Source organism: Haplochromis burtoni, unplaced genomic scaffold, assembly GCF_018398535.1.
Source record: "Haplochromis burtoni strain Fernald_Lab_line unplaced genomic scaffold, NCSU_Asbu1 Contig_61, whole genome shotgun sequence".
Taxonomy (NCBI): domain Eukaryota; kingdom Metazoa; phylum Chordata; class Actinopteri; order Cichliformes; family Cichlidae; genus Haplochromis; species Haplochromis burtoni.
This window is the reverse complement of record NW_024582422.1, coordinates 1,241,374-1,269,373: the sequence shown is the minus strand read 5'-3', so window position 1 is coordinate 1,269,373 and position 28,000 is coordinate 1,241,374. Positions and strand designations below refer to the sequence as shown.

Below are 28,000 nucleotides of genomic sequence, written 5' to 3'. Positions count from 1 at the left end.
GTTTTGGACCCGCAACGCTCCTGACTACGGTAGCCGTAATGCTCCAACAATCCATGCAGCTCCTTAGCTTACCAAAGTTGTACTAAAACATTTTTTGACAGATTTTTGAGTGCCGTGTACCACATAAAATCGGTTTGTGGTCAGTAAGAACAACCAGAATTCATACATAAGGCGTACCGAATTATAAGGTGCACTGTTGATCTTTGAGAAAATTAAAGGATTTTAAGTGCTCCTTATAGGTACTTGTATAGGTACTTGTATTCAGTGCATCCCCATTGTCCCTAAAGTGGAATAAAACATGAGGCTAAGATTAAAATAGTTTTGCACATACAAAAGTATATTCTGAACGGTTTAATTTTCATTAATAAAAGCGTTTCATAAATCTCAATCCCTGACATTTATGTGATGAAAAACAAGAAAAGTAAGATGCAGGATCTATAGCATTTAACATTGTTGATGTGAGTAAAAACCACACAGGTTTTTTGCACCTGACCTCAGACAGATCTGTTTAATCTGGGACGCTGCTCGCCCCTAATCTGCTTTTTCACCCGGACCCTCGTTTGTAAGGTGGCACACTTCTGTCCCTGTGAAGTTTGCTGTCACTGCTGCTGATCCGTACAGAGACAAAGCGTGTGGGAAAAGCCCTTATTTCTCCTCATTAGCATTCAGTCTCAATCACAAGCTCCGCCCACACAGGCGCTGGTGACATCTGGTGCGTTGCGTGCTGATGTCACTGACCCAAGATGCCTTTTAATCACGTGTGTTTTTATTCAAATTTTCTGCCAGTGCGCACACACAGGCCTGTTTCAGTCTAGATATTTGTGCTTAATTGATGCATTTTAACACAATGAAAGATTCTAAACAGGAAATGTCATCAGCAGCAAATTCATAACAGGGCGTTCATAACACTTTATCAGCCTCTAATATTCTTACATTTAAGGAGAAGCGGCAAAGGAATAGGAGTGTGCGTGTTATTATCTCGCAGCTACAATTCATAAACTATACATATCTTGCTAATTAGTACAGATTAATAAAATACTAGACTTTCACTCGCCAAAATTTGGAGCACAGATTTCTTTGGACAGCTTTGATTGGTCAAGAAATTCAGAAAGTCACCATCCACTTGCTGATACACAGCCCTTCTCCCTATAATGAATACATTTAAGCCATAATGATATTTAAAAATATACTAGCAATTTTGCCATAAAAGCAGAAACCGGGTATAGAACCAAAAACTGGTTTCTGTAAACATATTGACTTCATAGCTGAATTGGGACATTTTAATGTGGGGATTGAATCATTTGTAAAGTCATTTTTAGCCTGAAGCGATAGTTTGAGGAACTGCAGTTTCTCATATTTATACTTTGTGGATTTTTGGCTAATTTGCTGGACAAGCGCACTGAAAACAAAACTTCAAGAAGTTGTAATCGTGCTGCTAATCCTGCAGTGAAACCACAAGGGATTGTCTTTACACTTAACTATGCACAGATTAAAGAAACCAGATCAATTGCATCGATTTTGGAGCTTTAGAGAGGTTTCCTGTCTCCATCTGTGTATTTAGTGTTCGCTGTATCCCATCAGCTCTTGGAAGGGAAGCAAAGACGTTGAACTATTCCTCTAATGTTAAAGGGCCTCATTCCTCAGCGTGCTGCATGACTTCAAACCATTCAGACTGTGTGAATAAGTTTAATCCTTAATAACCTGGACAGGCATCAGCGCTGAGGTTCTGATCTGTTAGCGCTGAGCGAGCTGCTTTTGAAGACCTTCGGCGCATTACTCGATATCTCACAATCCTCTTGTTCGTGATTAGTGCGTCTGTGGAGCAGCAGTGAAGCTTTGGAGCCTCCGACTTGCTCGTTTCTATTGGATTTCCATTGGGGCCTGCCAGGGTGGGATAAACTCGCAGCTCCCAGTGATGTCCCTTTGCCTTAGCTACAGAGTTGATGTGATTACCATCTTAGAAATCACTGTCAGACTGTGGAGACCAAATTACCAAGCTCGATCCCTCTCTCTCTCCCTCCCTGTCTCTCTCGTTGTGTCTTCCTCTCTTCAAGCGCTCCTGCTGAACCAGGTTCACCCTGCTGTGATATCATGGCCAGTGGAGCCCAACTAATCACAGTCACTTCTCTGGATCATTCCCACACTCTGCGAGCCATTCCGTCAGTGGGATTGTCTCCTCTGCTTAGTCAGAAAAGGGTGTGGGGGGGGAGCTTATAAGTTTTTTTCCCTCCATGCAGTTCATCTTTTCCTCTTGTGTTTTGCTCTCACTACTGCCCTATGTCAAAGGGAACTTATTGTGCACACAACCACATTAAACTATACAAGTGGCTTGTGTACGAGATTTTGGTGGCTCTAAAAGCATTGTTGGCTTTCCCCTGCGCTCGCATTCCTGCAGCTCTGTTGAACAGCCTCCTGACCACACAAGAAGGCTAAAGCAGAGGAGCCGAGGAGAAGTCGGCGGTGTTTGCCAGTTATCAAATATTTACTGTTTGCACAGTTATTCTTGTGCTTGCGTGTTGGCAGCGTGTGAAGATCTGAGACATCAGGAAGCAGATTAATGAAACTCTGACAATATTTTGGCTCTCGGAAGTTGGGGAATTAGAGTTTAATACACAGTCGCTGATTAGAGAAGCCAGGAGAAATCATTTAGAGGCTTGACGAATAAAGGAGCCACAGAAACAAACCGATGAGTCCCTTTATAAGATAGAAGCTTGTTCAATGGGTGGGGCTGGAGTCCACATGTGTATACCCTACACACACACACATACAGAATTATATATGCACATATGTATTTCCCTCTTTTCTATATATAAAAGAAACTCTGGTAGGCCCTTAAATCAGGCTTTCCCCTTTATCTTCATCACTGTAGCCACTTTTTACACCAAAGACTGATCGAAGAGACAAATCAGGTACATCAGCTATTGACGGTTTTCCATTGCTAAGCATCACCAACAACTCAGACTCTCATGCTCTTATAGTGGTGGGTCAGATATGTTCAAGGCAAAGCTCAGACTTTAGACCAGATGGGATATTACAAATATAGTCATCTCAGGCACACAGCTTTATCTACAAGCAGAGATCTTCCGTGGTCCACCCAACTGCTTCAGGAGAAAGTTGCTTTAAATGGAGACGAGCGTCTGCCCCAAGGCCCATAGAGAGTCATAGAGGTATTTGAGGATAGGTCTCCATTAAGGAGCAAAACAAGGATTACTGGGTTTGAGGTGTGGCTGATCATGTTCATGTTTTTGTGTTTTTGTTTACTTGCATGAAACATGAACCAACAGTATTTATAGCCTGAGCTAATTTGCAGTGTTAGCCCCAAGATTGGCTCTTAAAATACATCAAGCTGAGCAATACATATGGAAGAGTTCAAAACTCTGAACATAACCAAACATAGAGAAACAGTTTAAGGCATAAACTGTAAACTGTAAGACAAGGAGCAGATTATGCAGGACTGAGGTTCCATTCAACTCTATTCTTTCAGTCGCTCGTGAGGTTTAAGCACCAAAAACTACTTGATTATGTTTAGGAAAAGATTGTGGTTTGAGTTTAAATACGCACCTTCACAATAATAATGCTGTGCATTGAAAAATGGCGTTTACATTGTGTGCTTAAATGTAGCATTGAGGACTTACAAGCGTCTGTATGTGATGATTTTTAGACTGAAATCTCTCCAATGATAGCCTAATCCGGTCATTAAGTCTGACGTCACTAGATTTGTTCAGTAGACTGCTACTGGAAAGAACACAGGATGTCAGGGCTTTAGAAGTCCTCAAAGGCCTTTTACCTCCATCCTGAGGGTACTAGCTCATATTCACCAGAGACAATGACAATGATACATCACTGAGGATCTCTTCCCCTTTCCCCACCGTTTGTTCAATAAAGCAGAATCTTAAAATAGTGCAATTATTATCATCCTTCTCTGGGCATGCGTTATCACAGTTTTGCATTGATTTGGAGGATTGTTCAAGATGTTTCTCTCTCAAAGCGTATTGTCTATTCGATACGCTTTGAATTGGAGGGTGTGCAGCACGTTGCAGAGAAACTAGGACAAAACTGTAATGTGATACATCTAGATGAGTTTAAACACTGGATTTTATGGTGGGTAAACACTCAGCAGGACCCGAGCAGACGTTTGCAATCACATCAAGCTGAAAGGTCAGTCAAAATTACATCTGTCCTTTAAAAAGCTTTCATTATGAAATTTCGGTGGGTGTAATTGTGCCCAGATTGTCCTAGCTGCTACTTTAGAGAACCTACCTATAGTTTAGTCTATAAGGTTGCTCTCCCTCAGACAAGTTGCAGGAGATTTCATGAGGCAGGAGAAGGAAGGAAAATCCGGTCAGGGTTCACGTGTAAACTGGACCGGCTGGGGGTGGGGGGGTATGAAATACCCAGCATTGTGTTGCCAGGCAGGCTGAGCTAAAGCCGCCTGCTCATATTTATACTGGCCCAATATTTGTGCTGGCTGAGGGATAATCATCCTGCGACTACAGACGCTGTCTTTGCAGAATGGTTTCCTTCAGAATGAGACGAAGCGACAGAGAAATGAGAAGAATGTGCTGATTCACTGTGTCTTTATATCAGATTTGGTCTGTTTATAGTGAACATGTGCAGAAAGATGTACACAAGCAGGTCAGCTGAGGGGTGAAAGTGCTTGTGCGATGTGCCACTATATGGGGGTGTTTACTTAATGAATTATGTCCGTAATTGGGAAAGGGCAATGAAAGTGGAAGACAATTGAATCATCTTGCTTGGTTGGCTTCAGTATTGAGGTCGGCCCCATTTTTGAGCCCCCCCTCCTCTCCCCCACCCTACACACCCCACGAGAGGGACCGGGAGGACTGAACACACACAGAAACAATACAGAGCAACACCATTGGCTAGCAGACCACGCACCCCTGGCCAATAGCAACACATGGACATTATACTGTATTTAGTTCCCCAGAGAGCATGATTTTCTATTCAGAGTGTTTTATTTGAACTTGTTTAAAGCCGGAGTCATGCAGCCGCTGAGTTTACAGCCTAAAATGTGCACGTGTGGAGCAGCAACGTGATTCGTTATTTTAACAAGACCGCATTAGTTATATTTACAACCATCTTAACCATGATACGACACAGTTTTTAGTCTCTTTTCAGGAAAATGGGACTTTAAGTGGAGGCAGTGGTACTCTAAGACTGTTAATCTGCAATAGGTTGATCAATCAGCTGATAATGAACTGTCAGCTTGTTAGTGATAACCCGCTGACACTTCAAAGTCAGATCAAAAGAAGTGCTGGTTGCTCTACTGATGTTTAAACTTCACTCGACATCCAGGTTGATGTCATGTGAGTTTTACTCCAGCATTTGGTTACATAACGTGAGCATGTCAGGCACTGCCGAGCCCGCGGTGACTTCATAGTCTCTTGGCAGAGCGTGTCTACTTCTGAGGTATTTTCTGAGGAAGTCGCATGTTTTTTTGAAACATGAGAGCTGCTGAGGAATGACCACTTCAAGCTTGCAGAGAAAATAGCCCGTAATTGACGAACACATCCCTAATCCCTTCTTTTTAGTAACCTCATAGTGTTGAAGAATTCATATAATCCTTGACAGCCTGGAAACTGAACGAGGTGCAGTGGCTTAGAGACAGAGGAAGGTTTATCACAGCCTGGGGGTAAGTTTCATGAACGTGACTTGTCCATGTGATGCTCAGAAGTCCACATGAAAGTGGTCAAAACAAGGTAGCGCTGCATTGAACTTTCACTTGGAGGAGGAGTACAACCAAACGTCGGAATCAAGTTACAGTAACATCTTTTTAGAATTCTGCAGGAAGTCCTCGCTCTCACTAAAGGCTAACCGGACAGCAATATTAAGCTTATCGTCCATTTCCATTTCGTTGCGTTGCCCATTGTGTTGCAATCTGACCGAGTCCTTCAGCTCCATTATCTGCTGGCAGTGGTAGCTCCTGTTCTTCTCTGGAGATGAGGTGCAAGCTGAAGGTCTGCGCTAACCAGAACCTGGAGCCAACCGTGAGCCGGTTTCTTTGCTGCTATAGGGAATTCACAGAGACTGCAGCACCTTCTTTGCAACCGATTTCACCCAGCAGTAGGCAGGATCACAACCAATACGCTGGATAGCTCTCAAGCAATGTGCACACAGTGTCAGCTGAGAAACCTCAATAATTCACTGGACTGAAAAGGTGACCATATGCTTAAAAGGCTATGCAAAGGCCTGGGTTCAAGTCTGCCTTGGGATATTTACTGGAAGCCTTCCTGTTCAAAATAAAGGCTTCAAAAGATGGAAGCTTCTGTTTGCAAGATGAGAGTCTCGATGAAGATGCAGCTGATTTTTTGCTCTGTTATTTACTCACGTAAAGAATATATTGTGTTATTTAATTACTTTTTAAAGAAATGCGGATGTGCGTCCTTTTGCACGCACTCGCTCTTTCCCCCTGCTGCCACAAACAGAATCGAATTCTGTGGCAAACCCTGCTCTGATCAGGGGACCGTGCCTCCATGCGTCACGTCTCATTGAAGTCATGAGCTGAACTTCCTGCACACTTTTTGTTTACATATTTTTCACTTCGTGCTAAGTTAAAACTCATAAGCAAAAAATGAAACAATATCTGACACACAGTCCAGGTGTAAGGCTGCGATCTTTATCATAACTACATCAGAATAAAGCTGCAGGAGAAAGGTGAAACCGTATGTGATGATACAATTTTTTACTCAGACACACAAACACACGTGTTGTATTAGCCGGGGAGCTTTAATAGAACCTGGTTCTCGGGGGTGATTGTAGCTGGGGAGGTAGAGAAGGTCATTTGCTAATTGGAAAGTTGGTTGGTTCTCTGGCTGATTTAGCCCCTATCTTAAAGTGTACTCAGGCAAGATGCTTTCTGATGCATTTGCATTGTATGCAGGGCCTTAGGTCCGGTAAAAAAGCCCTACATAAGATCCAATCCAATTTCCAGAATTGATGAATTGATTGAAAAGAAGCAAAATTCCAGTTGCAATTTATGTAGTTTAATGTCATTTATGGTAAAGAATAAAAACCCTTGTTGTTTGGGTTAATGCTCTGATGGTTATAGCTTATTTATGTATAAAATATCATTTTGGCATCTTTATTTAGTGAGACCAAAGGTCTGATTTGGATTTTTTTTAATGGTGCAGGAACCTTGTTTATGAATTTAGGGTCGTGTTCATTTCAAAGACTTTGTTCTTAAAAGTCTTGTCAGCACGATTCAAACCGTCAGTCTTTGCTTTCTAAACAAAACATGGAGCAGCTCGTACTTTAGCGAGGGCAATATTAGAGGAAGCAAGTACTTTGGATTTTTCCAGACCTTAAACAACTATTTTCCTATGTGGTTATCCTCAGGCCTTAAACAGTAGTAATGTGTTTCTTCTGTGTTGGATGTGGAAACATTTTATATGTAATGATGTTAGGTCGGATGAGGGGAAAAGTGCAGTTTTAATGCTGCTAAGCTGCAGAATTTATGAGTTTTTATGATCTAATATGGATTACGATCCTGCATGAAAATGGCACGTTGAGGCTTTCATCACTGCAACAATAAAATGATGCAGAAAAGTGTTGACGTGTGAGTTTGCATTAAAGGATGTTAGAGCAACAGGACAAAGTGTTTGTTCTGGGCCACAGCGCGATCCCACTGTTTTCTCCATTCAAGTAACCACCGGAATAGTCTGTGATCAAAGAAATCAATGGGGAGGGGTCAGATCTTTGTTTGCCTGCCCGGATGTGTACTAGTGTGTACAAAGCAGAACCATCTGGGTTTGCATCACTTCAGTCTGAACCGCAGCCCACTTGTCGAATAAACTTGGCTCATCCCCACCTCGGAGAGACCATTTGCTGCCTTGCGGCCCGCGTCATTGTTTACAAAACTGCCCGTCTCTTACGGCTCAACATCTTGAACAATGTTGAAACTGAAAATATCTTAATATTGTGACATGGCCATGTAGTGCAGAGATCTGCGGTTGGGCCGCTGCTGTGTGGTGCAAGCTCTGCCCAGCCGAGGGATTCATTATAACGGAGCGTGTGTTTTACGAGAATTCAGCTGTTTGTCAACAGAATGCCATGTGGCTGAGAGATGTAAATGTGCTGTGGTTTACGTGGTAGTTTACACATTTGGGCTAACGTGTGAAATTCCGCAACACAGTTAGCCGCAAAAAGTTAGAGCGCTCCAACAGACTTTCTCTGAGCACAAAGATAAGACTTAAGAAGTTGGAGAAAGTAATGAAATTCCTTTCTCCCTGCTGATCCTTCTACTACTCTGCCTTTTCTTGATGCCTTCTTTTCCCTTTTATTGGCCCCCTATGCCTAGTTTTTCCCTAATGCCTGTATTACGGAAAAGCACAGGCAGTACTCCTGGGAGAGTCCCTCAAGTCCCGGCTCATGTGAAAACGTACCGTGATATAATATATGATTTAATGTTAAAAAAAAATGCCAGGATCATGGAGGGAGAGGGAGCAGCTGATCGGGAGATAAAAGAAATATGAAACATAAACAGGAGCTGCTCGACCAACCTTTGATGTGTGCATCCACAAATCCGTTCCTGCCCGCTCCCTTTTCTGTGCATGAAGGATCGTGCATGGACTGTCGTGCAGAGAGGAACCACTTTAAGCCCCTTTCTCACTCAGATCGGCTTCCACCGCTCACTACATACACCTTCCATGCACACGTGAAGAGACACATGTTTTCTCTTTTCTTTATTGGGCCTTTTGACATGAAGCCATCCAATTAAACTGGATCTTTTCTTTTAAAAAAACGGCCTCTTCGCAGTGATTTGTTCGCTTACATAAGAGGCAAACTTGTCTTTTTCCTCCCACTTTACTTCAGCCCTGTCACTTGTTCTCTTGCAGATCATCTGTTCTAATCTGCAGCTGTTCCCTGTGTTGAATAATTCATTAAAAAACCTCATTTTCTCAGTTCTTCTTTTGTGTAACTGGTCCTATACTGGCTTTGAAGCTGCACTGGGCGATATGTGTTTTTTAACCTCTCAATATTTACCAGGTTACTGGCAAACAGTCCAGGCTTAGATCAGGTAACAGTCACCTATTTATATACCAATGGTTGGTGAGTGGTTACTGGCAGGCTTGACATTTGAATGCAAAGAGGCATTCAGCACTGGATTGTTAACGTCCTTATGATTCCTTTGGCCACTACCAGCTCGCCACGGTCACCTGTCTGCAAACAATACTCCCCAAAGCTACTCACCAATTGATAGTGAAAGTGTGAAAAGTGCAATGCAGTCCTGACCATGCCATCATGTGACCGTCATAAAAAAGATTGGATTTGATGGAGCTCGTCTCAGAATTGTAAACAAAAGGCTCAGAAACATGAAACTCCAGCTGAACTGCAATACTACACCTATGGGAATAACCACCTCAGGAAACTCTATATATGCTCTCTATAAAATACAATGCAGCTGCTCAGTGCTCTGGAAGGGCTTGAATCTCAGGCTGCCGACTGACTTCTGATATTTAGGCAGGCGGGGCAGCCAGGGGCCGTGTTAAACGGATACCCAGTTGCTTGTGGGAGGATTCAGTTTCTCTTTATGACAGACTGACAGCATCACTGTTAGACGCCGAGGGCGTTAATGAAGCCAAGGTCGCTGCCTCAGCAGTTTAATAAAAGCCCCTACAGCTGAAAATGTAACTGCAGTTGAGTGTTGGGTGCTCGGTGACACCAGCTTCCCTTCTGATGCGATTTGTAAATTTGATGGCAGTCAACAGTGTTGTATTTATGGCTCTGCACCCTCCACGGATACATATGAGATGTATTTAGCACCATAAACCCAGCATCAGCCATTAATCACCAGGACCCAAGTTATTTATAAGCCAGTTTCATTTTCTTTCCTGATTATATCCAGCTTTAATAGTTGATGGCTCGCTTCTTAGAAAGAGGGATCAAATGACTAAATTCACCTGAATATACTTTTTACTGGAGTCAGTTTACGTTTTTATTGTACATGTGTGAATAATTAGAGACTCTCAGAACTTTGCTGTTATCAGAAAAGATTAAAAACCTATGGAAGCCTGTTTCGGCCACACACAAAAAAAGTATCCATAACTCAAAATTTCTAGCTATCTTTCTCAAAATTTCAAGTTAGCGCTGCCAATCAGTAATCTACGTGAATGATGTCATTTTCTTGTTACCTGGAAGGATATGGCGCAGAGGAATGCGGACTCAAAACTGGATCACAACAAATTGTCGCTTTCGAGAGTATACTTTGCTGATAGTAACGCCATGTGATTCACCTAATAACACACAATTTCATCATTTGTGAAGCCACACTGAAAATACTCAGCAATTTGTGCATTCATGACTGGCTGTAATATTGGTAGCTTAGCTGTAACATTTGCAGCTGAGGGCTTCAGCTTCCGGGTAACAAGGAAATGATGTAATTCACGCAGATTACTGATTGGCAGCGCTAACTCGAAATTTTGAGTTAGTTTTCTAAAAGTTTAGGTTAATAAGTCAAAATTTTGAGAGAATAACTCGAAGTTTCGAGTTATGGATACTTTTTTTTGTGGCGGAAACGGGCTGCCATAAAAACCAAGCAGTCACCTCTTAAAGTGCCAAAAGTTGCAGTTCCTCTTTTAGCCACTTGAGGCTTGTCTCAAGAAGTAAGTAAATCCCCATAGACTCCCACATTAAAATAAAAAAACAACAACAAAAAGACAACAAAACTAAAATCCACTGAACAAAAAGTGAACCTACAAGCTTCTAAGGTGACTAACATATAGACTCTATCTATAATGCCTTATAATAACCCGAATGCACAATTTATTCTTACTTAACTGAGGCCTACATATTAATATTTGGCCTTTTTTTTAAAAAAAAATAGAAAAAAAAAGAAAAGTGTATAATTGCTGTGATGTTCATGTATTATTGATGTTTTTTATGACAATGCTCATGGCTGACTCTGATAGTATGGAAGCTCAAACATCAGCTGAGGCTCAGATCCCCATTTGTAAGCTGCCTATAATCACGATGGCTCTCTACATCGCCACCTCGGTGTCCTAAATTACAGCTGTCCTGCATGTAAAGTGTGTTTGTCTGTGTTCCTGTGTCATATCTGTGTGTCATCAGTAGTGCTGGTATGCTGAAATGCTGACAGTCAAATCCTCACACATATCTGCCTCTCTGACAGACACACCTAAACTGCTATACGCTGCACGAGCTGTTTGTTCAGCTGGAGTGGGCGCTCCTCCCCGTCTTTCAGTCAGAAAACTCTCGGGGTCTGGAGCATCGATAGCAGCGGCATAGAGCAAGAAGTTGTCGTGTTTTTCAGCCCCGATTTGCTCTCCAAGGGTTGTGAACTCCAAAGCGATGTAGAGCAGATTTAAGGGCTTGTATGTTTTTATTGCTTGGCTGCAGCTCCCACAGGTGCTTTAGGGGAAAGAGTCCAACTTGCTTGTTATGATTGTGCTCAACTCTTCCTGAAATGAGCTCGTTTTTCTTTTTTGTTTTGCTTGTGTGTTTTGATCAAGCAGAGAACCTGCGTAAAATTACAGGAAATACGCTGAAGTGTTTCCACTGGGAGGCCTGAGAGACTCCACAATCAGCGATAACAGCTTGGCCTCGCTCAGGGTCATTTATTATCTTTGCTGAATACTCTCTGCTTCGCAGCTCACTTTTAGTTTGGATTTCTGTCTCGTTGCTGGAAACTGTTACTGTACACTTCAGCATCAGTGCAGACTTTGCAGTTTTGAGTGTGACATTATAGAAGCAGGTTGGTTTGATCTCGACCTTTGGTCGCACTTGTCCTGTGGTCTGCTTCTTTTACTGGAATCAGTTTCACTGTCGTCTGTTGAGAAAAGTCATCTGGCGGGATTTCAACACCATTTAACAAATTTACTGGATGAAGTTCATTTTTTCTCTTTTTCACCTCTGCTGTGTGCTGGTGGTCTCATACATGCAGCCACTCAAACCAAACTGGAAGCCAGAAACTTGAGCTGGGGAATTAAAACAGCCTCCAGACGACATACTATGTTCAGAAACTATATAAATAAACATTTGTCAGATTGGTTTATTTTCTATCTACCAGGGAAATGCGGGAATTTTACCTTAAGCAATCTAATTTTATACATAAAGTGATTTAAGAGTGAAAACGAATTACTAAAGCTACTTTTATGGCTGACATGGCTAACATAAAAACATTATTTGGCAAAAGCACCAACAGAATGGCTGAAAAAGTAAAGAATCAAGGTGTTGCAATGGCTCGGTTAAAGTCCAGACCTCAACCTGAATGAAATGCTGTGTCAGGACTTTAAGAGAGTTGCGCATAAACAAATTCCCCAACAAACCTCAGCAATGTCGTAAAGAAGAGTGGGACAGAATTCCCCCACAGTGATGTGAGATGGTGAAAAAGTCATGCTGCTACTACCTATTGAATCACAGGTTGTACTTTAGCTTCCACAGGACTGTACAGATGAAAGATGCTAGGCTAATTTATCCACAGCAGAAAATCAGTGTAAAGCAGTTTTCTGGGGATTTCACCATGTGGCACCGTGATTGATGTGTGCATACAAGCGCTCTGTATTTAATTTCCTCTCGACTTTGTCAGGTGAGCAGCTTGAAAGTTGTATAAAGCACCTTTTGAATTATATCTGCCGATTTCATAATGTTTGGTTTGGTAAGCTGCCTGTTTTCTTATGTCATTGAAGTAAGCGCACACACAGATATGTAGCTATCGCCTTTTAGATCAGTCTTTTTGTTTTTCTCTGTCTTAAAAGAACAGAACAAGTTGCAACACCTCCATTATTTTTGATAAATCTCTGGAGATCTGAGTGGCTTAAAAAACTTAACTGCTTGATGCAAACATTTTGCACCCACATGGCCAACATGAAACTAAGAAGTATGTATGGGGACGTTAAGTTGGAACCAGTTTGACGTACTTTTCCAGCCTGCTGGACACACCCATGCTGTATACTCCTGTTTCTGCTGGAGATGTATCCATGTGTCTGAGGGGGAAAACAAACGCAGTAGCTGGTATTCTCGAGAACTCTGACTTGCGTAAAACTGTCACCACACGCCCAACAGAGTGTGTCACGGGTGCCATGTGTTCAGTTGCACCCACTAATCTTACATCATGTCATAACAACGGGACCCATCATTACCAAAATGCTGCTGATTGCAGGTCAGTAGAAGTTAGGGCGTAAGAGCTACAAGAGACATATGTCCTTAGAAAAGACTTAACAGCATGCAGGAATTATAAGAGAAAAGACAAAAAGCCCGGACCAAATAAAAGCAACTCTACAGGGCATGGCTGCTCTTTATCTCCTCCTTTTTAGCCCCAAATAATATTTGCTCTTTCAGCTTGATGGCGCATGTCCCACGAAGCATAATAACCAGCGACCGCCAGGATTTCAAGGCTTCCTGGCATCTGTTCCTACGGCCTGCCATTCACGAGGCACTTACATGAACGAGCCCTCCGGGGGCAGCAGGCTATTCAAGAGTCAGGCCTACTTTCTTTTCTAGCCTTTACCCGGGACCACTTCTTTATTTTTCTCAGGAAAGTCCCTCAGGACAGAGCAGCATTCAGAGCCAGGCTACCGACGCGTGAGCCGTAGCCCGGCAGGTCTGGCATCTGTAAAGTTCTGCAAAAGAGAAAGCCTCCGGGGAGCACGCACGTAGAGATTAGAGGGAGGTGAAGATGTTTGGTTCCTGTTCGGGATGATAAGATTTTCTCAGGAGAAGCAAAGCAGGATTGTTCCCGATGTAATGAAAAACAACCCTGCTACTACAGTAGTGCACCTCTAGAGATTCATCTGAGCTGAATAAATAGTTTCGATTATAACAAGATGTGTTCTTCTAATATCCTGCTGCAATCAACTATTAATGTGTTTTCTTTCTTTCTTTTTCATGTGCCCCCCGACTTTCTGCCTTTATTCTCCCGTTGACGAATAGGTAAGTACCCCTAACACTTGACATACATCTGGAACCCATCTGGGCCTGTAAATTCCAAACAAATAATTTATTCTTGTATGTTTGATAGTTAATATTTCCCACTGCTGCGCATACACACATCTGCAGAGGACTCAGGGTTCACTGCAGGGCTGTACTTTCCTTTCCACAGCTGAGGTACGATGAGCTGCGAGAGACCGCACCCGTGTCCGTGCACATGTGCCCATTTCCATGGAGACGCAAAGCTTAAAATAATACACACAATGGCATCCTTTCTGAAACCTTCTGGCACGAGTTAGTATGAGGTGTCAGTGTGGCGCTGACAGCCCAGCTGCGATTTCCACTCCAGCTCATTGATGCTTTCCGTACCGCTGTGTTAATGAGTAAACACGCACGCTCTGTTTCAGTGGAAATCTTATGCACACACACTCCTACAGCTGGGCACTGCTTTACAGAATCATCAGTGTACGTTTGAATATTTGTGTTGGCCGACAATAGAGAGATACATGTGGTATAATCCCAGTGTGTCCTGGGAGAGTCAGGGTGGGGCTCCGAGTGGGCGACACGCTGGTCTGGAGAAAATGTTTCTCGGTGAAGTGAATGTGATTGGATTGGATTTGTGACGGTTAAAGACACTTTATAAGGAGCAGACAAAGCATTCAAATAAATGTATTGAACAGAAAAGCAGGGAGCATTTCAACTTATCTCTCTACTCGTTAAAGTTAAGTAAAGATGTATTTAATTAAAGGTTTTACTTTGGTTGACTGTATCTCTAATATTGTTAGCGTCTGCACTGAGACATTACTGGGCATTTAGCTATGTTGTAACCCCAAACTCCTCTGAATCTCTAGGAATAATAATCACAGCATCAATTTAAGGACTCACAAATGTCAGAAGATTCCCAGAGGGAGATCACTGAAACGGAATTGGAATTGGGAAAGGCGTTTGGGAATATACAAAAAGGTGCAAAAAAACCAATGTTTGTTTGAAATATAACATGTAGCAGCACAAATAACTGAAACAATTATCTAAATGAACAAAGAAAAGAAATGAGGAAGGGGTACCCACCACATCCATCCACATTCACTCACTCTTGAGCGACTTGCTCTTAGAAGGACTTTGTGCCCAAGCTTTCCTACTAAATTAAAAGCAATACACAGTTTATGATGAATGCAGACTGTACAGTGGTGGTGTGGTTAGATCTGTCGCAAGAAGGTCCTGAGTTTGGCCGTTGACACAACTCTGCAATCTTGGACTGCAGGTGTACAAGTTTAAAAAACGCCAAAGTGTGTGGCTATCTGCAGAGAAGACCAAAAATAAATAAAAAAGTGCACTTGCACTGGCTGATTCATATCAGGAATTTAAACAATGGAGGCATGCACTCCTAACTGAAGACAATTAGGCCTTCAGAGAAAGGAAGAAAGACAGGAGGTGAAGACCCAGAGGAAAGGTACACTGAGGAAATATATTACTTAAATAAAACAGGAGGTGGAAACAAGAAAGAAAGCGGAATGAAACAAGGAGAGAAAGGCAAAGGGAGGCTAAAGACACAAGGAAAAAGTGAACATGAAAAACACGAGAACAGCATGACAATTAAATCAAAACATGGCCCAAAACTACACAAAACCCAGGACCATAGAGGAAAGTCTGTGTGTGGGAAACACTGTGTTGTATTAGCAGTGCTATTTCTCTCTAAATAGTTCCACCTCCTGGTGAAGCTTGTGGGTTTGGGGGCTTTCTGGGTGTGGTGCTGGAAGCCGCCAGGATTTGGTGCTCCATTGTTTTCCCTCTAAGGCCTGCTGGGTTTGCTCTGTGCATATCCATCCATCCTGCCAGCGACTGGTTTGTCTTGGACCAGCCGGGCCGCCGATGTATTCTCTCTCTGATTTGATTCCCAGCAGACAGAAATGTGTGAGGGTCAGCCCAGCTCAGCCTAATGCCGCTCCCTCTTGATGACTTTCCCTGAGACCCCCGCAGGTCACTCTCCTACAAAGCTGAACCCAGTCTGACCATAGCTGTCTGTTAAACCGAGGTTTCCACTGCGATCGTCCAGCGCCAAATCTGCCCTCGTCATCCCTTTTCCAAACCACACCTTGCTCCATGTCTGCGTTCAGGGTTCCCTATTTTCCCCTCGAACACTCTGTCTGTTCTACTTATTGTGCTCCATGTGAGCGGCGAGTGATGCCAGTAAACTGGTGAAACCACAGTCTGAGGCTCACACAGCTCAGTGTTTACACAGGAAACTGTGGTGAAAACCTTCTGCGATTAAGCTATTCAGACACTTACATAACAGTCTGCATATTCCTGTGTACCTTTAGTGCCAGGTTACAAAGCGACTCTCCAACTGTGTGAGGTTGTTGCCCTCACTGATACCGAACACACACATTACACACGCATGTAAGTTTGTAATCGCTCGAGTGTTTCCGTAACCTCTGCAGCTCCGCCTGTGACCTGAAAGTGTAGTGCCATGTAGGCTTCTACCCTCTGACCCCTCAGCTTGTCATACACTGAGCTGATAAATGAGCAGCTGTGCAACACACTGGATGCGCTTCTGTCGCCAGGAGCTGGTTTTTGTTTCAAATTTAAACACTAAGCAGTGTGCAGCCTTTCAGTCAAAGCAGAACGCAGATATAGGCCAGTGCGACCGTGAAACAGTTATACGAGACACATAAGGTCAGGCAGGCGGCAGCGTGCAGACAGGACTCTGCAAGTTTTCTGTTTTATGACAAGAGAAAGAGTTATTTACTCTTAACACACATGCTATTATGACTGACACGGCACTGTGTTTGCCTTTGCACGGCAGGCCATCAATCCCTCAAGAAATGAAAATTGATAAAAAGTCCTAAAAAAAAGCAAAAGAAAATGTTTCAATTTACTGTTTTTTCCTCATTTACTAGCAGGAACCACATCTCCAAATGTGATTAAACAACTTTTATTGATCGTGAAACAGCAAGTTAGGCCTGATGATGGTCTCATTGGGGACTGACTGTGGATTCTGGGGCTGGCAGACCTGGTTGGTACCTATAAGACAGGACGATGCAAAGATTGTGGGCATGCTAGTTCCTCTCATACTCTATCCACTGCTGAGGGACGGAGTTGGAGGGTTGGGTACTTCAACAAGTTTACTTAATATTAGTGCTGTCAGCGTCAATCTCATTGAAAGGACGTTAACGCCATAACTGCATTAATGCGGCAAATCTCCGTTAGCAAGTTACTGCGGATCGCCCTTGTGCGGGGCAGCACGGCGTCAACGCATTAGCGCGGTTACCTCGTTTTTTTTCTGTTCTCAAAGTGATCTCCCTGTTGGAGCTCTGTCTGGGGGGGAGTTCTTTTTTCTCCTTGTCTTTCCTAATGTTGTGTATTTTCCATTGTTCGGTTCCGGGTCGCTGCTTGTGTGGTCGACCGGCCAGTGCTACCTAGCCTGACCTGTCTCCCCAATGTGATGTTTGTGTATTGTATGTATGGTCGGCAAGGTCAGTCTCTCAATTTCCCCTCGAGGATGAATAAAGTCTTCTGAATCTGAATTTCTGGTGGAGTGTCAACCTTGTGATAAACTTGGCGTAGTGGTCTGGTCCAAGCCATTTGTAAGGTGTGAGCTGCCTCCTTCCTAAGCGGGCCCTGCCAGGACACATTTTGTAACGCACGTTTAAATATTCAAAGGAACGATTCAATTAAACACATCCTCCCATGTCTAATGTTGCTTTGTCATGCATGTGGAGTTGTATTGAAATTACATAATGTGCGTAGCATAAATGCAGCCTGTTGACAGGTTAATCTCTCGTTCCCGTCTTGTTTTTCTTGGCTTTGTGCATGTGGAAAGGTAAATTCGCTCCTTCCTCGCTCGTCCTGTCCGACCACAGAGGAAAAAACACTTTTGTTTCACCTTTTTGAATGCAACCGTTTTCCCGTAAGCCTTCTGGTTCATGTTGACAGAGCTGATCGTGCCGAGGCTGCTCAGGTTACTTCTTCTGCTTGTTCTGACTTCAGGGGCTTTCATTATCCTCTTCCTTGTGGTTAACACTACCTTTACTTCCAGTAAAGATGGGAACGAGTTTTTCTTTTTGTTCTTTAAATCTCTTCCAAAAAAGTTCGCCTTTCTCTGGGTGCTCCTAAGACGGAACAAAAGCAGGAGGTCAAAGGGCGAATGTTTTAATTTGTGAGACTAATAGGCCAGGTGGACCTGGAGGCTACGGAAACCCAGAGAGCCTTTTCAGCTGGGACCAGCCCAGGAACGCCCCTTCCTCCTCTGCTGAGTCTGAGTGTGTGAGTACTTCAAAGGTGCAGGGAAAGCAGGAACCCGTGCCAAGCTCAGCGGGAGGGCCATTACAGCCCAATAGGAGTCAGCTGTGACCTCAAAGACCGTTAAATGATGTGATATGAGAGGGCGTGCTGCAGCCTCCCGAAGGCCTCTGTAGCGAATCAGGAGGGCAGAGCTGTAAAATGAGCTCCTTGCTGATTTAAAGGTTGAAGGAATTTTACGTGTACTTAAAAATATAGGCTGTTACTTTTCTCTTACATGTGTTTTTCACATTTTCCCCTATGTTGTGCATTAAGGAACTGCTCGATTACTTTTTTTTATAGTTTATATTTGTAACTTTTCAGTGTTTTTTTGCTTTTCTATTAAGTTTAAAAATGTAGAAATGGGTAGTTTTTATCACTAAGCATCTGAAAACTGAATATCTATAGTCAGCAACGAGGCTGTGAACAAGTGGCCAATAAATTGGTGATTTACTTGAGTGTTTGCTGATGTGAGCTGACCCCACAGTCTGTATGCAGACATAATAATGAGGTGTCTAGAGGTCAAGAGGTAAAAGGCTGCTGAATGCATCGGCTCTGACCTCTCCCGACCCCGCTGAGTGCGCATGTAGAGGAGAGAAAAATGAATCGCCCCATCTCTGCTGGCTGGGAGTTGCTCTCATTCAGTTTTTGTTATACTGAGGTTTTTCTTTTCATCGCTTAGAAGCTGTGAGTCAAAGAGCGGACGCCTGTAAACAAGGGGGTCAGGTTGTATGGCGAGGGCAGGGTAATGAAATATTCACAACCCAGAGTGAGAGTCGATTCGAAGTGAAGCTAATATGAATGAGTTGGTTTGGGCTTTTTACAAGATTTTAATGAGAGAACATCTGCGGACGGTAACTTCCAGATGATTTCATCATTGTTTTTGCTCCTGATAAGTGTAAATCAGGATTTAATTACAGTGAGCTGAGAAGTGCAGTGGAAACTCCCACTCATGCTGTTTGAGCTGTTCAGCATGACTAAGGGTTGATTGCACCGCATCGCTGCAAGAGCTGGATTCTCCCTGGATGTTGTCATTCTTTAGTAGCACTTTGATAGATGTACTTATTTTGCTCTTTGGTGGATCAGTGGAATAAGAGGGAGGTTTAAAACTGCAGGTTTAGCTTTCAGAATTGCATTTATCCGAAATCTTTTCTTAATACACTTTTAAATCTCTGCTTAGAATCTTATATAAGTAGATTTGCAAACATTTTCTTCTAGTTAAGTCTTCTAAGGCTTTCTTTTGTTAATTAAAAGAAATATAGTATCTATATATACTGTGTCAGAGTGAGAAAATAAGAAGTTAAAAGAAAGGAATTGATGCTCGCACCAAGCGTAGCCCATCTTTATTATATATATATATCACTGTCACTGTTTACAAACTGAGCATCGTGTAGTATTCAATAAGATTTGAAACTAACAGTTGATCACATAAATTAATCACGAAAGTGTTTAATGAGGTGATAAATCAAGTGAACCAAAGGGTCATTTTTCCATAGACTTTCATGTAATTTGAAGTTTTTGTTGTACTCACCCCCTGCTGGCCACTAAGTAGAATGCAATGGCTTTACTTTTCAAACCCAGAGGCTACGTCAAGGATCTCGGACTCCAGTATGATTGAACAATGCATGATTTAGCCTACATCCATTGAACAGTAGGATTGACAGGAGGTCAACTCACACCCGGTGGGCTGTTGGGTTTGTTATACACTGGCAAAAACACCATAAAGAGAGCAAAGCGTTACTGTAAAACCAAAGTAATGAGCTAAATGTTGCGACAAGTTGCTACAACTCCCCAAAAGCAACTGCCTTCGCATTTCATTTAGCCATTTGATCTGCTGTTGATATGAAAGCCCAGGTCACCCTTTCTATTTATTCATTTGTCTGGATTCAGCGTCGCATAAATGTGCAGTGACGCTCTCGCAAAACTGCCTGCTCATTACTGTGCTGTAAAACACGCCGCACACTCTCGTGAACATTACACAAGCTGGAAAAGTTTACAAAGGAAATGTTTCTGAGGACGTCAGACGTTCAACACATCCTCCTCCTTTCCCCACCAGAAACGTCTCCCTCGAAAGAGAGGGAGATCTTTTTGTTGGCGTCACGCCTACCCTGCGATGTACAGCGCTGTGGAGGGTTCAAAATGGAAAGTATTTCAAAGTCACCGCAGCCTGCCGACAGACTTTGTAGTGGTAATTTAAAGCAGCTGAGGAAACAATCGCGCACCGCTCCTCTTCTACAACTCTGAGCCTTCGTCGATCTTCGGGAGGATTTCGGCTCAGCAGCAACAGAGTTTCAGATATTATTCCAAATAATTCTTAACCAGCATGGTTTAAAAACTGCGTGTGTACGTTTAGGGTATGGATAAACTTCAGAAACTTTATAGCTTTGCTGAGGATTGTATCGCAGGAGGGAAGCTTTGGGGTTGTGGTTTTGAAATTTCTTTCCTGTTGATGAATATATTTTTGGGCTTTCCAAGCTTGTATGGTCGTCTGTGTGTTTATGCACTTCGCTCTTGCATTTTCCTTGTTATTTGCCTTCAGTAGAACATTAGGTTTATCATGAGGTCATGTGTTTTAACGTTTTACAATGGAAAACTGTGATATCTGATGGGATTCCCCCTCCCTTTCTTCATTTTCACCCTTCACTGTACCTCCTGGCACACAAGCAGACAGACAGTTTGGCGCTCCAGGCGCTGGTCCAAAATCTAAAGCAGCGTCTCCTGAAAGTACACGTGTGATTTCATTTCACCACCAGACGAGTTTTCGTGTGTGGGCTTGCAGCGCTGCCAACCCCTGCGTGCTGACCTCAAGTCAAGAAACACAAGCAGACTTTCGTGCGTTTTAATTCATCAGGAATAATTTCACACTCCTGCCGTGCTTTTCCCGCCGTGGTGATGTCATTAAAGAACAGATTAGGTAGATTAAAATGTCACTTTTATGGGACTATAAATAGAATCGTGATCCTGATGGGCGTATTCCTCGTTTCTCAGCCGGATAATTAGCTGACTCATATTGAGGGACAGTAAAGCACTTTAGGAAGTCAACCAGCAGTTTGATTACTGCTCAGCAGCTGTTTGCTGTGGTACCTGCAGGCACCTGAGAGCAGCATCGGGCTGCAAAAAAGGCTCATTACCCCCCCTGTGGACCTCCTGGTTCCCAGCATTGCATTCCAAGCAGAGCCCACATCAAAGCTCCAGGTGAGCTGAGGGAGTGCCTGTTTGAATAGGTGTGGTAGGAAGAGAGACAGATGGGAACACCTTCAGTTACTTGTACTAGAATTAGTCTCAACTATGACCAGTCTGTGCAAGTCCAGTGTCAGAGTGGAAACGATCCCAAGGGCCACTTAAATGTTACACGCTAAATACACCAATTAAGTTGGACAGTTACCACATTACCCTTGCTTTAAAAGCAAGTGACACCTTCTACAGCAGTGACAACAAAGACTGTGAAACAGGTGGATAAGCAGGGGCATGAAAGCACAAAGGGCTCTTTTCTTATGGGTATATTTGGTGTGATGACTTCTAGTTGAAAGGATGCTCCCAAGGCAATTTAGAGTATGTGTACAAAGTGCTGTGCGTGGTTTAAATGAGGCTTGTATTGAAAAGTGCTCAGTTAAGCTGCAAAGTAAGTGCAACTTCATTTATAAGGTTCCCTTGGCTAATTTTTGCTATGTTTAATATAACCACATACCCATTTCTTTTCTGGACAGTTATGACTGATTAAACATGATAGATTTCCTCAAAGTGCTTTTATGTCTTTGGAGTTTAATATTAAAGTGGACCTATTATGCTTTTTAAAGTTTTCTGTCATATATAAACTGTCCCAGTGTTGGATGCTCATATTAAACTCAGCCAAACCTCCAGATAATGAGGTCGTGGTATGTATTCCCTGTGAGCCTCATTATTTGGACCTTTGGTAAAGAGAAAGTAAGTAAAAGCATAATAGCTTTCTCTTTAAAAAAAAAGTGCTTCAGAGATGCAATCATGGTGCAGTTATGGGAAATGTAGGATCCAGGGTCTGTGGGGAGTCACCAGTACCATGGGGCTGTTATACTGTGCAGGGCATTTGGCAAGGCTTGGGTCACATTTACAGTGAGAACATAGCCCTGGTGTGGGGGTATAGCTCAGTGGTAGAGCATTTGACTGCAAATCAAGAGGTCTCTGGTTCAAGTCCAGATGCTCTCTCGCTTGCAAATATGTGAAGCTATTGGACCAATTAAACAGTATTGAGTGTTCACCTTTATCTTTTGTTGTTCAGCATAAAAAAGTCTCCATCATTAGAGCATGAGGCTTCACTGGGTGGCTTCGTTGTTACACTGACACAAATCATATATTTAAGCCTTTGCTGTTCCCATAGCTCAACCCAAACCGAGCACCATCATCAAAACACCAAATGATGGAGGATCATTTAGAAGGACAACTCTATTTTTTTCCATTCTTGAACTCCAAAGTAGCTTCACCCGATTCACATTTCAAAAATAAACCTTATGCATCTTAAATATTTTATCCCCACCCTGAAAAAACAGTTTTAGCTCGCCACAGTATAAGCCAGCTTTCTTCTGATTGGCTGGCTCTCACAAGCAATTAGGTATATGCCGTTGCTATTACGTTAGATCTGTTATGCAGTTGGGAGCATGTCTAGAGGAGGCACAAATCCCTTTATGTTTGCATCAGGAAGGGCAAGCAGTGTGAAAAACCTGCAAAAGCAAACATGTGGAGTTGCCTGCGTTGGCTACTTCTTGTGAATAAGAGCAGCCAGATGTAGCTGGCTCTTTAATTGGTTAATATTATGCTATATTTCTGCCATTAATCCTCCTGTTCATCACTCTTATAATCAGCAACATTTCAACGTTTCAGCAACTCTTAAGCTTCCCTCAGCTAGCCTGTTGGTTTCTTATTGAATGTCAACAATCTTGTGCCCCACCTGATGCAGCTGGTCAGCAGCGGCGGCAGCGACATCACCATCAGCTGGGTGGATTTGGGCTCAGAGCGGATTACTGGGGAGAGGGGTATTATTGTTTTTTTTCCTACTGGCACTGGGACTCTACTCTTTGTGCTTTCCTAATCAGACCTCAGTGGAGACTTTCTTCAGCAGCTGACTGGACACTCAGCAGGAGAGCAGCGTTGTTTTCTTTAATAATCGCAGATGTTACATTGGAGCATTTTCATTTTTGATTACAGAAAAAATATGAAAGGATAAGTCTCCCAGCAGTTTGGTCTGTTTACTTTTTCTTCAGGTGAGTGCCATGCATCTAGTTTTAGATGCTTTGCATTTGCTTTCACTAACAAATTTGATTAGAAAGTATTGTGCTTGAGTAGTTCAAAGCATCTAAACTATTTATTTAAAGAATGAACTGCAATATTTAACACAAAAGTTCAGGACATGCACTGTCCCGTGCATCCTTCGGCATTCCTCCGTACCCTCCGCGATCCTTCATTGTAGGTTAAGCGGTCAGTGTTGTTTCAGCGGTTTGGATTAACACTCCTCTCCTCCTATAGCACACCATAAACAGATTAGTGGTCTCCAAGTCAGGGCACGGCTGGGCCATCTGTACCCTGCACTGGGTGGGGATGGGGACATGGGGGTGGAGTGTGAGCAGATGTTCCAGAGGGGCTGTAGGTCAGTAGGGCCGAGGGACCGTCAGTCACGAAGGACGCGGAGTTCCTGTTCAGGTGACGGATTTAAAGTGAGTTTAAACCACCGTGCATTGTCATGGCTCTGGGATGCTGCATCGCCCTCACACCCCAAGGTACTGTATAATTTACTGAGGCTTTAATTGAGCTGCATGCACCTCCCACTTCGCTCCTGCTCTGCATGTCAACCACAGCGGTTTCACACTTTGTCACAAGATGTAAGACGCGATGATGAAGAGTTTGTTTTTCACGGTTAGTTTGAACCGTGTTAAAAACCCAAACGCTCCCCACACACTACACTTGTCCTGCAGCGTGAGTAACCCCAAAGAAAAAAAGGAATCAAAGATTCACTCGCGTAAATTACACACAGCTGAAACAGCAATGTGCAAGCTCATCTGTCTGCCTGTTGCATGTACAGAAGTTCAGATTTAGAGTTTTTCTAAAGTTCTACGTGTGACCTAATGGCTGACATCTGCGGCTCTGTCCTCCCAGGCCGCTGGCAAATTGTAGGTGTGTGAGCGTAGGTGTGAGGCTGTTTTGACTTGGCTCCTGTCTGAGCCAAAACCGAGAAAATTACAAGGCAGAGGCAGTCTGGGGATGCATGCAGGCTTTCATTGCCCCTCTTCTCCTGGCCTGCAGGGCTGAGTGCAGTGGGGGATGATCCTGCAGCAAATGAAGAGGTGGAGATGAGATTGATAGGCAGTGTCACAGTGCATATAATAGAGTGTGATTTCACCTCGCCAGGAAAGTTAACAGAAAGATGCCACAAGCAACGACGCAAATATACAGAAATGCTCCTCAAAAAAAATTTTTTTCTCTTCTTCTTCTTCTCACCGGAGGCCATGTGGCTCATTTGGCTCAATATAGCCATGCTGCAAATCAATCAGCCCGATGTGAAACAAAGAGAAAGCTGCCAAGAGGTCAATGAGATGGCTGCAGCCTGATGTGTTTTCTTAGGCCTCACTGGGGGCAACAGCTGACCACTAAATTAGCACTAAAAGCTTTGCCCATATGGACTTCTGTGTCCATGAAAACCTCTCTTAAAGGCCTCTAATGAACTCGTGCTCTGGCGCACAAACACAGCCTCACTTAACCAAGATTTCAGCGAGCAAGGTCAAAGGAAGTACTGATGTGTTTTTTAGCTGGAGGACGATAAAAACGGGGAAGGTTGAATGGAGTCAGATGATGAGAGCACAGTGTTTGTCCTAGTTGTGGCTGCTATTGTTGTCAAATGGGTTTTTAGTGTGTTGTGAGACACTGAGGGTGTCACAGCAAGGCCAACAGTTCACAGCTCAGTGGGGAAGCACTGAGGGGAGAGGCTGACAAGCAGTGTCAGAGGGCTCCTCATTTCACCATAATTTACACGGCAAACGCATCATCTGCTGCACGTCTGAAATATTGTGGGCGTTTGCTCGGTTATATATTACTGCACCGATATTAAATCTGTGGCAAGTCCAATAAATAAATATAATAAATGCAGATATATCCATCCAGGTCCTACAGGGGTTTTCCTGCATTAAAAAAAAAATTGGCAGCTAACAAAGGTGACTGTTTCATGTTGTATATTTTAAACCTGGCTGTTTATTTACAACACGCATGCAAAGTCATATATGGCAGCAGGTAGGAAACATCTGGCGGGCGTAAAACAATTTCATTAAGATTCGAGTGAAGCGGTGCTTCCACACCGGTGTAAATCTTTGCTGAGTTCACCTCCAGCTTCTCCAGCTGTGCAGGAGATGCAACACAGAGCGTGTTTTTAGTTCAGCGAGGTCACACAGCAGAGGGCTTTTAGATCACCCTGGAAAACGTCAGGTTGTGTCGGCGTAGCTGATAAACACGTCGCGTCTCCTGGGGATTTCGCAGTGTTTCTTAGAAAGGACCTGCCAGAGGATTCATAGCAGTGATAGTGATGTTAGAAAAGCACTTAGCATACGCAGCAGTTGGATACACAGGCTGAGGTTTAGTGTCGGGCTGCTGCGCTGGGTCTTCCTGACCTTTAGTAGCTCCAGTCAGGAGTTGGACCGTGTCCTTTTCTGTGTGAACGAGGCTAAAGTTAACTTCTGGCTGCAACACAAAGCAAACTGCGAGCCAGAGCTGCCTCTCATCAGACACAGAGGTCAGATAGAGTGCGATTCGGCAAAGCTGCCCGGTCAAGGACAGGCCCAGAAATGTCAGGCAGGTAAGAGAAGACTGACAGATCTGTCTTTGTGTGCTATCAAAGCAAAAGCTCAGCAGTTAATCCTCAGGATTTTACTTGGATTTCGCTGCAGATGTCTGAGATACTATCTCACGCCAGTGGCTTCAATGAAGGAGTCTTATTTCATGCAACCAAACTATGCTGTTATTTTAATCTACTCATGCTGGTTTCTCTCTGACATCTTGTTCTTGTATGAATAACTCCTGTGCATACTTCAAGCAGTCAACATCCAAATAAGTCCCAGCACAAAGACCAGACTTCATCCTTTTGAACTCAAACTTTCCCCATTCATGCAGCCCCTCCATGCATTATGTGTAATTTGAAGCGGTGCAGTAACTCGAGGAGATGTAAGGGGGAGCAGTGGGGTTATTCCATGTATTGGTCAGTGTTTAGAGGATGAAAGTCACACTATCAGGTTGCATTAATACCTATTGTTTGGCTGCAGGTGATAGCATTGCATTAGTAAACAGGCTATTGTGCTGCTAACATTGGATGTGATTATCTGGATTTTTAGTCTCAGGCTTTAAGCTGACTCTGTTGTTCTCCCAACTAATAAAAAACCCTTCAGTGTTCATATGTAGAAGGAGATAACATTCAAAGCCACCACAAAGCAAAGCTCATCAGTTGCATTTGTTTCTGAAAATGTGGACGTCACACATTTCAACCACAAAAATGCCTGAATGAACGTCCAGTACAGTCGTGATGAAAGCTGCCTTTCCGTGATGCAGCCATCATGTCTCAATAAGGGTTACAAGAAGCATGAGGAAATAATGGACTGATAGTAGCCATTGTCCTTTAAAGGAAATCCATGAACGATAAAAATCTGACTGTTAAAGTTATCAGATAACAGGTTGGATAAACTAGTGAAATATCAGCTAATTATGATGAAAAGCTGGTCTCGATAAAGTGACAGAATAAATTAACTAATTAATGACCCACCAGCCAATTCATTAGGTTTACCTGCTTGTTAATACAAGTATCTAATCACCCAATCACGTGGCACCAAATGAATGCATTCAGGCATGTAAACATTGTCAAGACAGCCTGCTGAAATTCAAACAGAGCATCAGAATGGGGAAGGACGGTGACTTTGAAGTGTCTCTTAAATCCTCCGCAAACAATTTGGTTAGTTCTCTGGGTGACAGTGGCTTATTAATGGCCAGACTGCTTCAAGCTGAAGGCAATAGTAACTCAAATAACCAGTTGTTAAAAACAAGATATGCAGAAGAGCATCTCAAAGCTTGAAGGCGATGAGCTACAGCAGCAAAAGTTCACACCTGGTGCCTCTACAGTCAGTTAGGAACTTGAAACTGATGCTAAGATTTAAAGTGGCTTTTTCCAGACGATTGGAAAAACGTTGCTTCCCACAGAATAGCAAAACCAAGTGATTACTCATAGAGGTTCGTCTGATTGTTGGAGCTTTCTCTATTAATGGAAGGCTCATTCAATTGAGATGTTTTTGTGACCATTTCTCCTCACTAAACTTCCAATGTAAAGCAACATGTTTCAAACTATTACCTAGTCACACAGGTGTGGCTTAATTTGTGCTTCAGTGAGATGTTTTAGGATCATATAGATGCCCTTGTGCCTTATAAATTATGACTCTGGATTGTCTGTGACCACACTGTTGAATTTCACTAGAAAAGGTTTGTCATTTTTACCTATCTCTCTCTCCCTGACAGCGGTATCTAACCTGGATGTGGAGAGTAAGCTGACAGCACACTACCAAGCTCCCTGGCATCAGCAGAGGAACGTTTTCCATCCCTCTACGCGGCCAGAATGTGTGGAAGAGCTCCACAGGCAAGCCAAAACCAGCCTGTGGGCCCTGCACCGAGGTGAGGCCCTCAGGAGCACTCAGCTCCTCAGATTGCAACACAGGAGGGAAAGCTGCTCTCTGTCATGCCTAGTTAATAAACTGCTTCACTTTTCCCTTACGTGCCATTTAAAAACATTTCAGCTATAACATGCATCCTTCCAGGCAGGTCTGCA

General features: G+C 43.2%; 1 protein-coding gene and 1 non-coding gene across 6 annotated transcripts in view; both read left to right on the top strand.

Annotated features, from left to right (window-relative positions):
* nhsa (Nance-Horan syndrome a (congenital cataracts and dental anomalies)) overlaps positions 1–28,000 on the top strand; it is a 67,264-nt gene that overhangs the window by 23,930 nt on the left and 15,334 nt on the right. For 3 of the 5 annotated variants that reach the window (XM_005923005.3, XM_005923006.3, XM_042221142.1), the window contains exon 2: positions 27,694–27,846. In XM_005923005.3, coding sequence (XP_005923067.1) covers positions 27,694–27,846 — 153 coding nt within the window. Of the gene's footprint in view, positions 1–130; positions 27,847–28,000 lie in introns of those variants that run through there. The other 2 variants (XM_042221143.1, XM_042221141.1) reach the window with 2 other exon arrangements.
* Positions 22,294–22,365, top strand: trnac-gca. The gene has a single exon. It is a non-coding gene; the product is annotated as a tRNA-Cys (tRNA).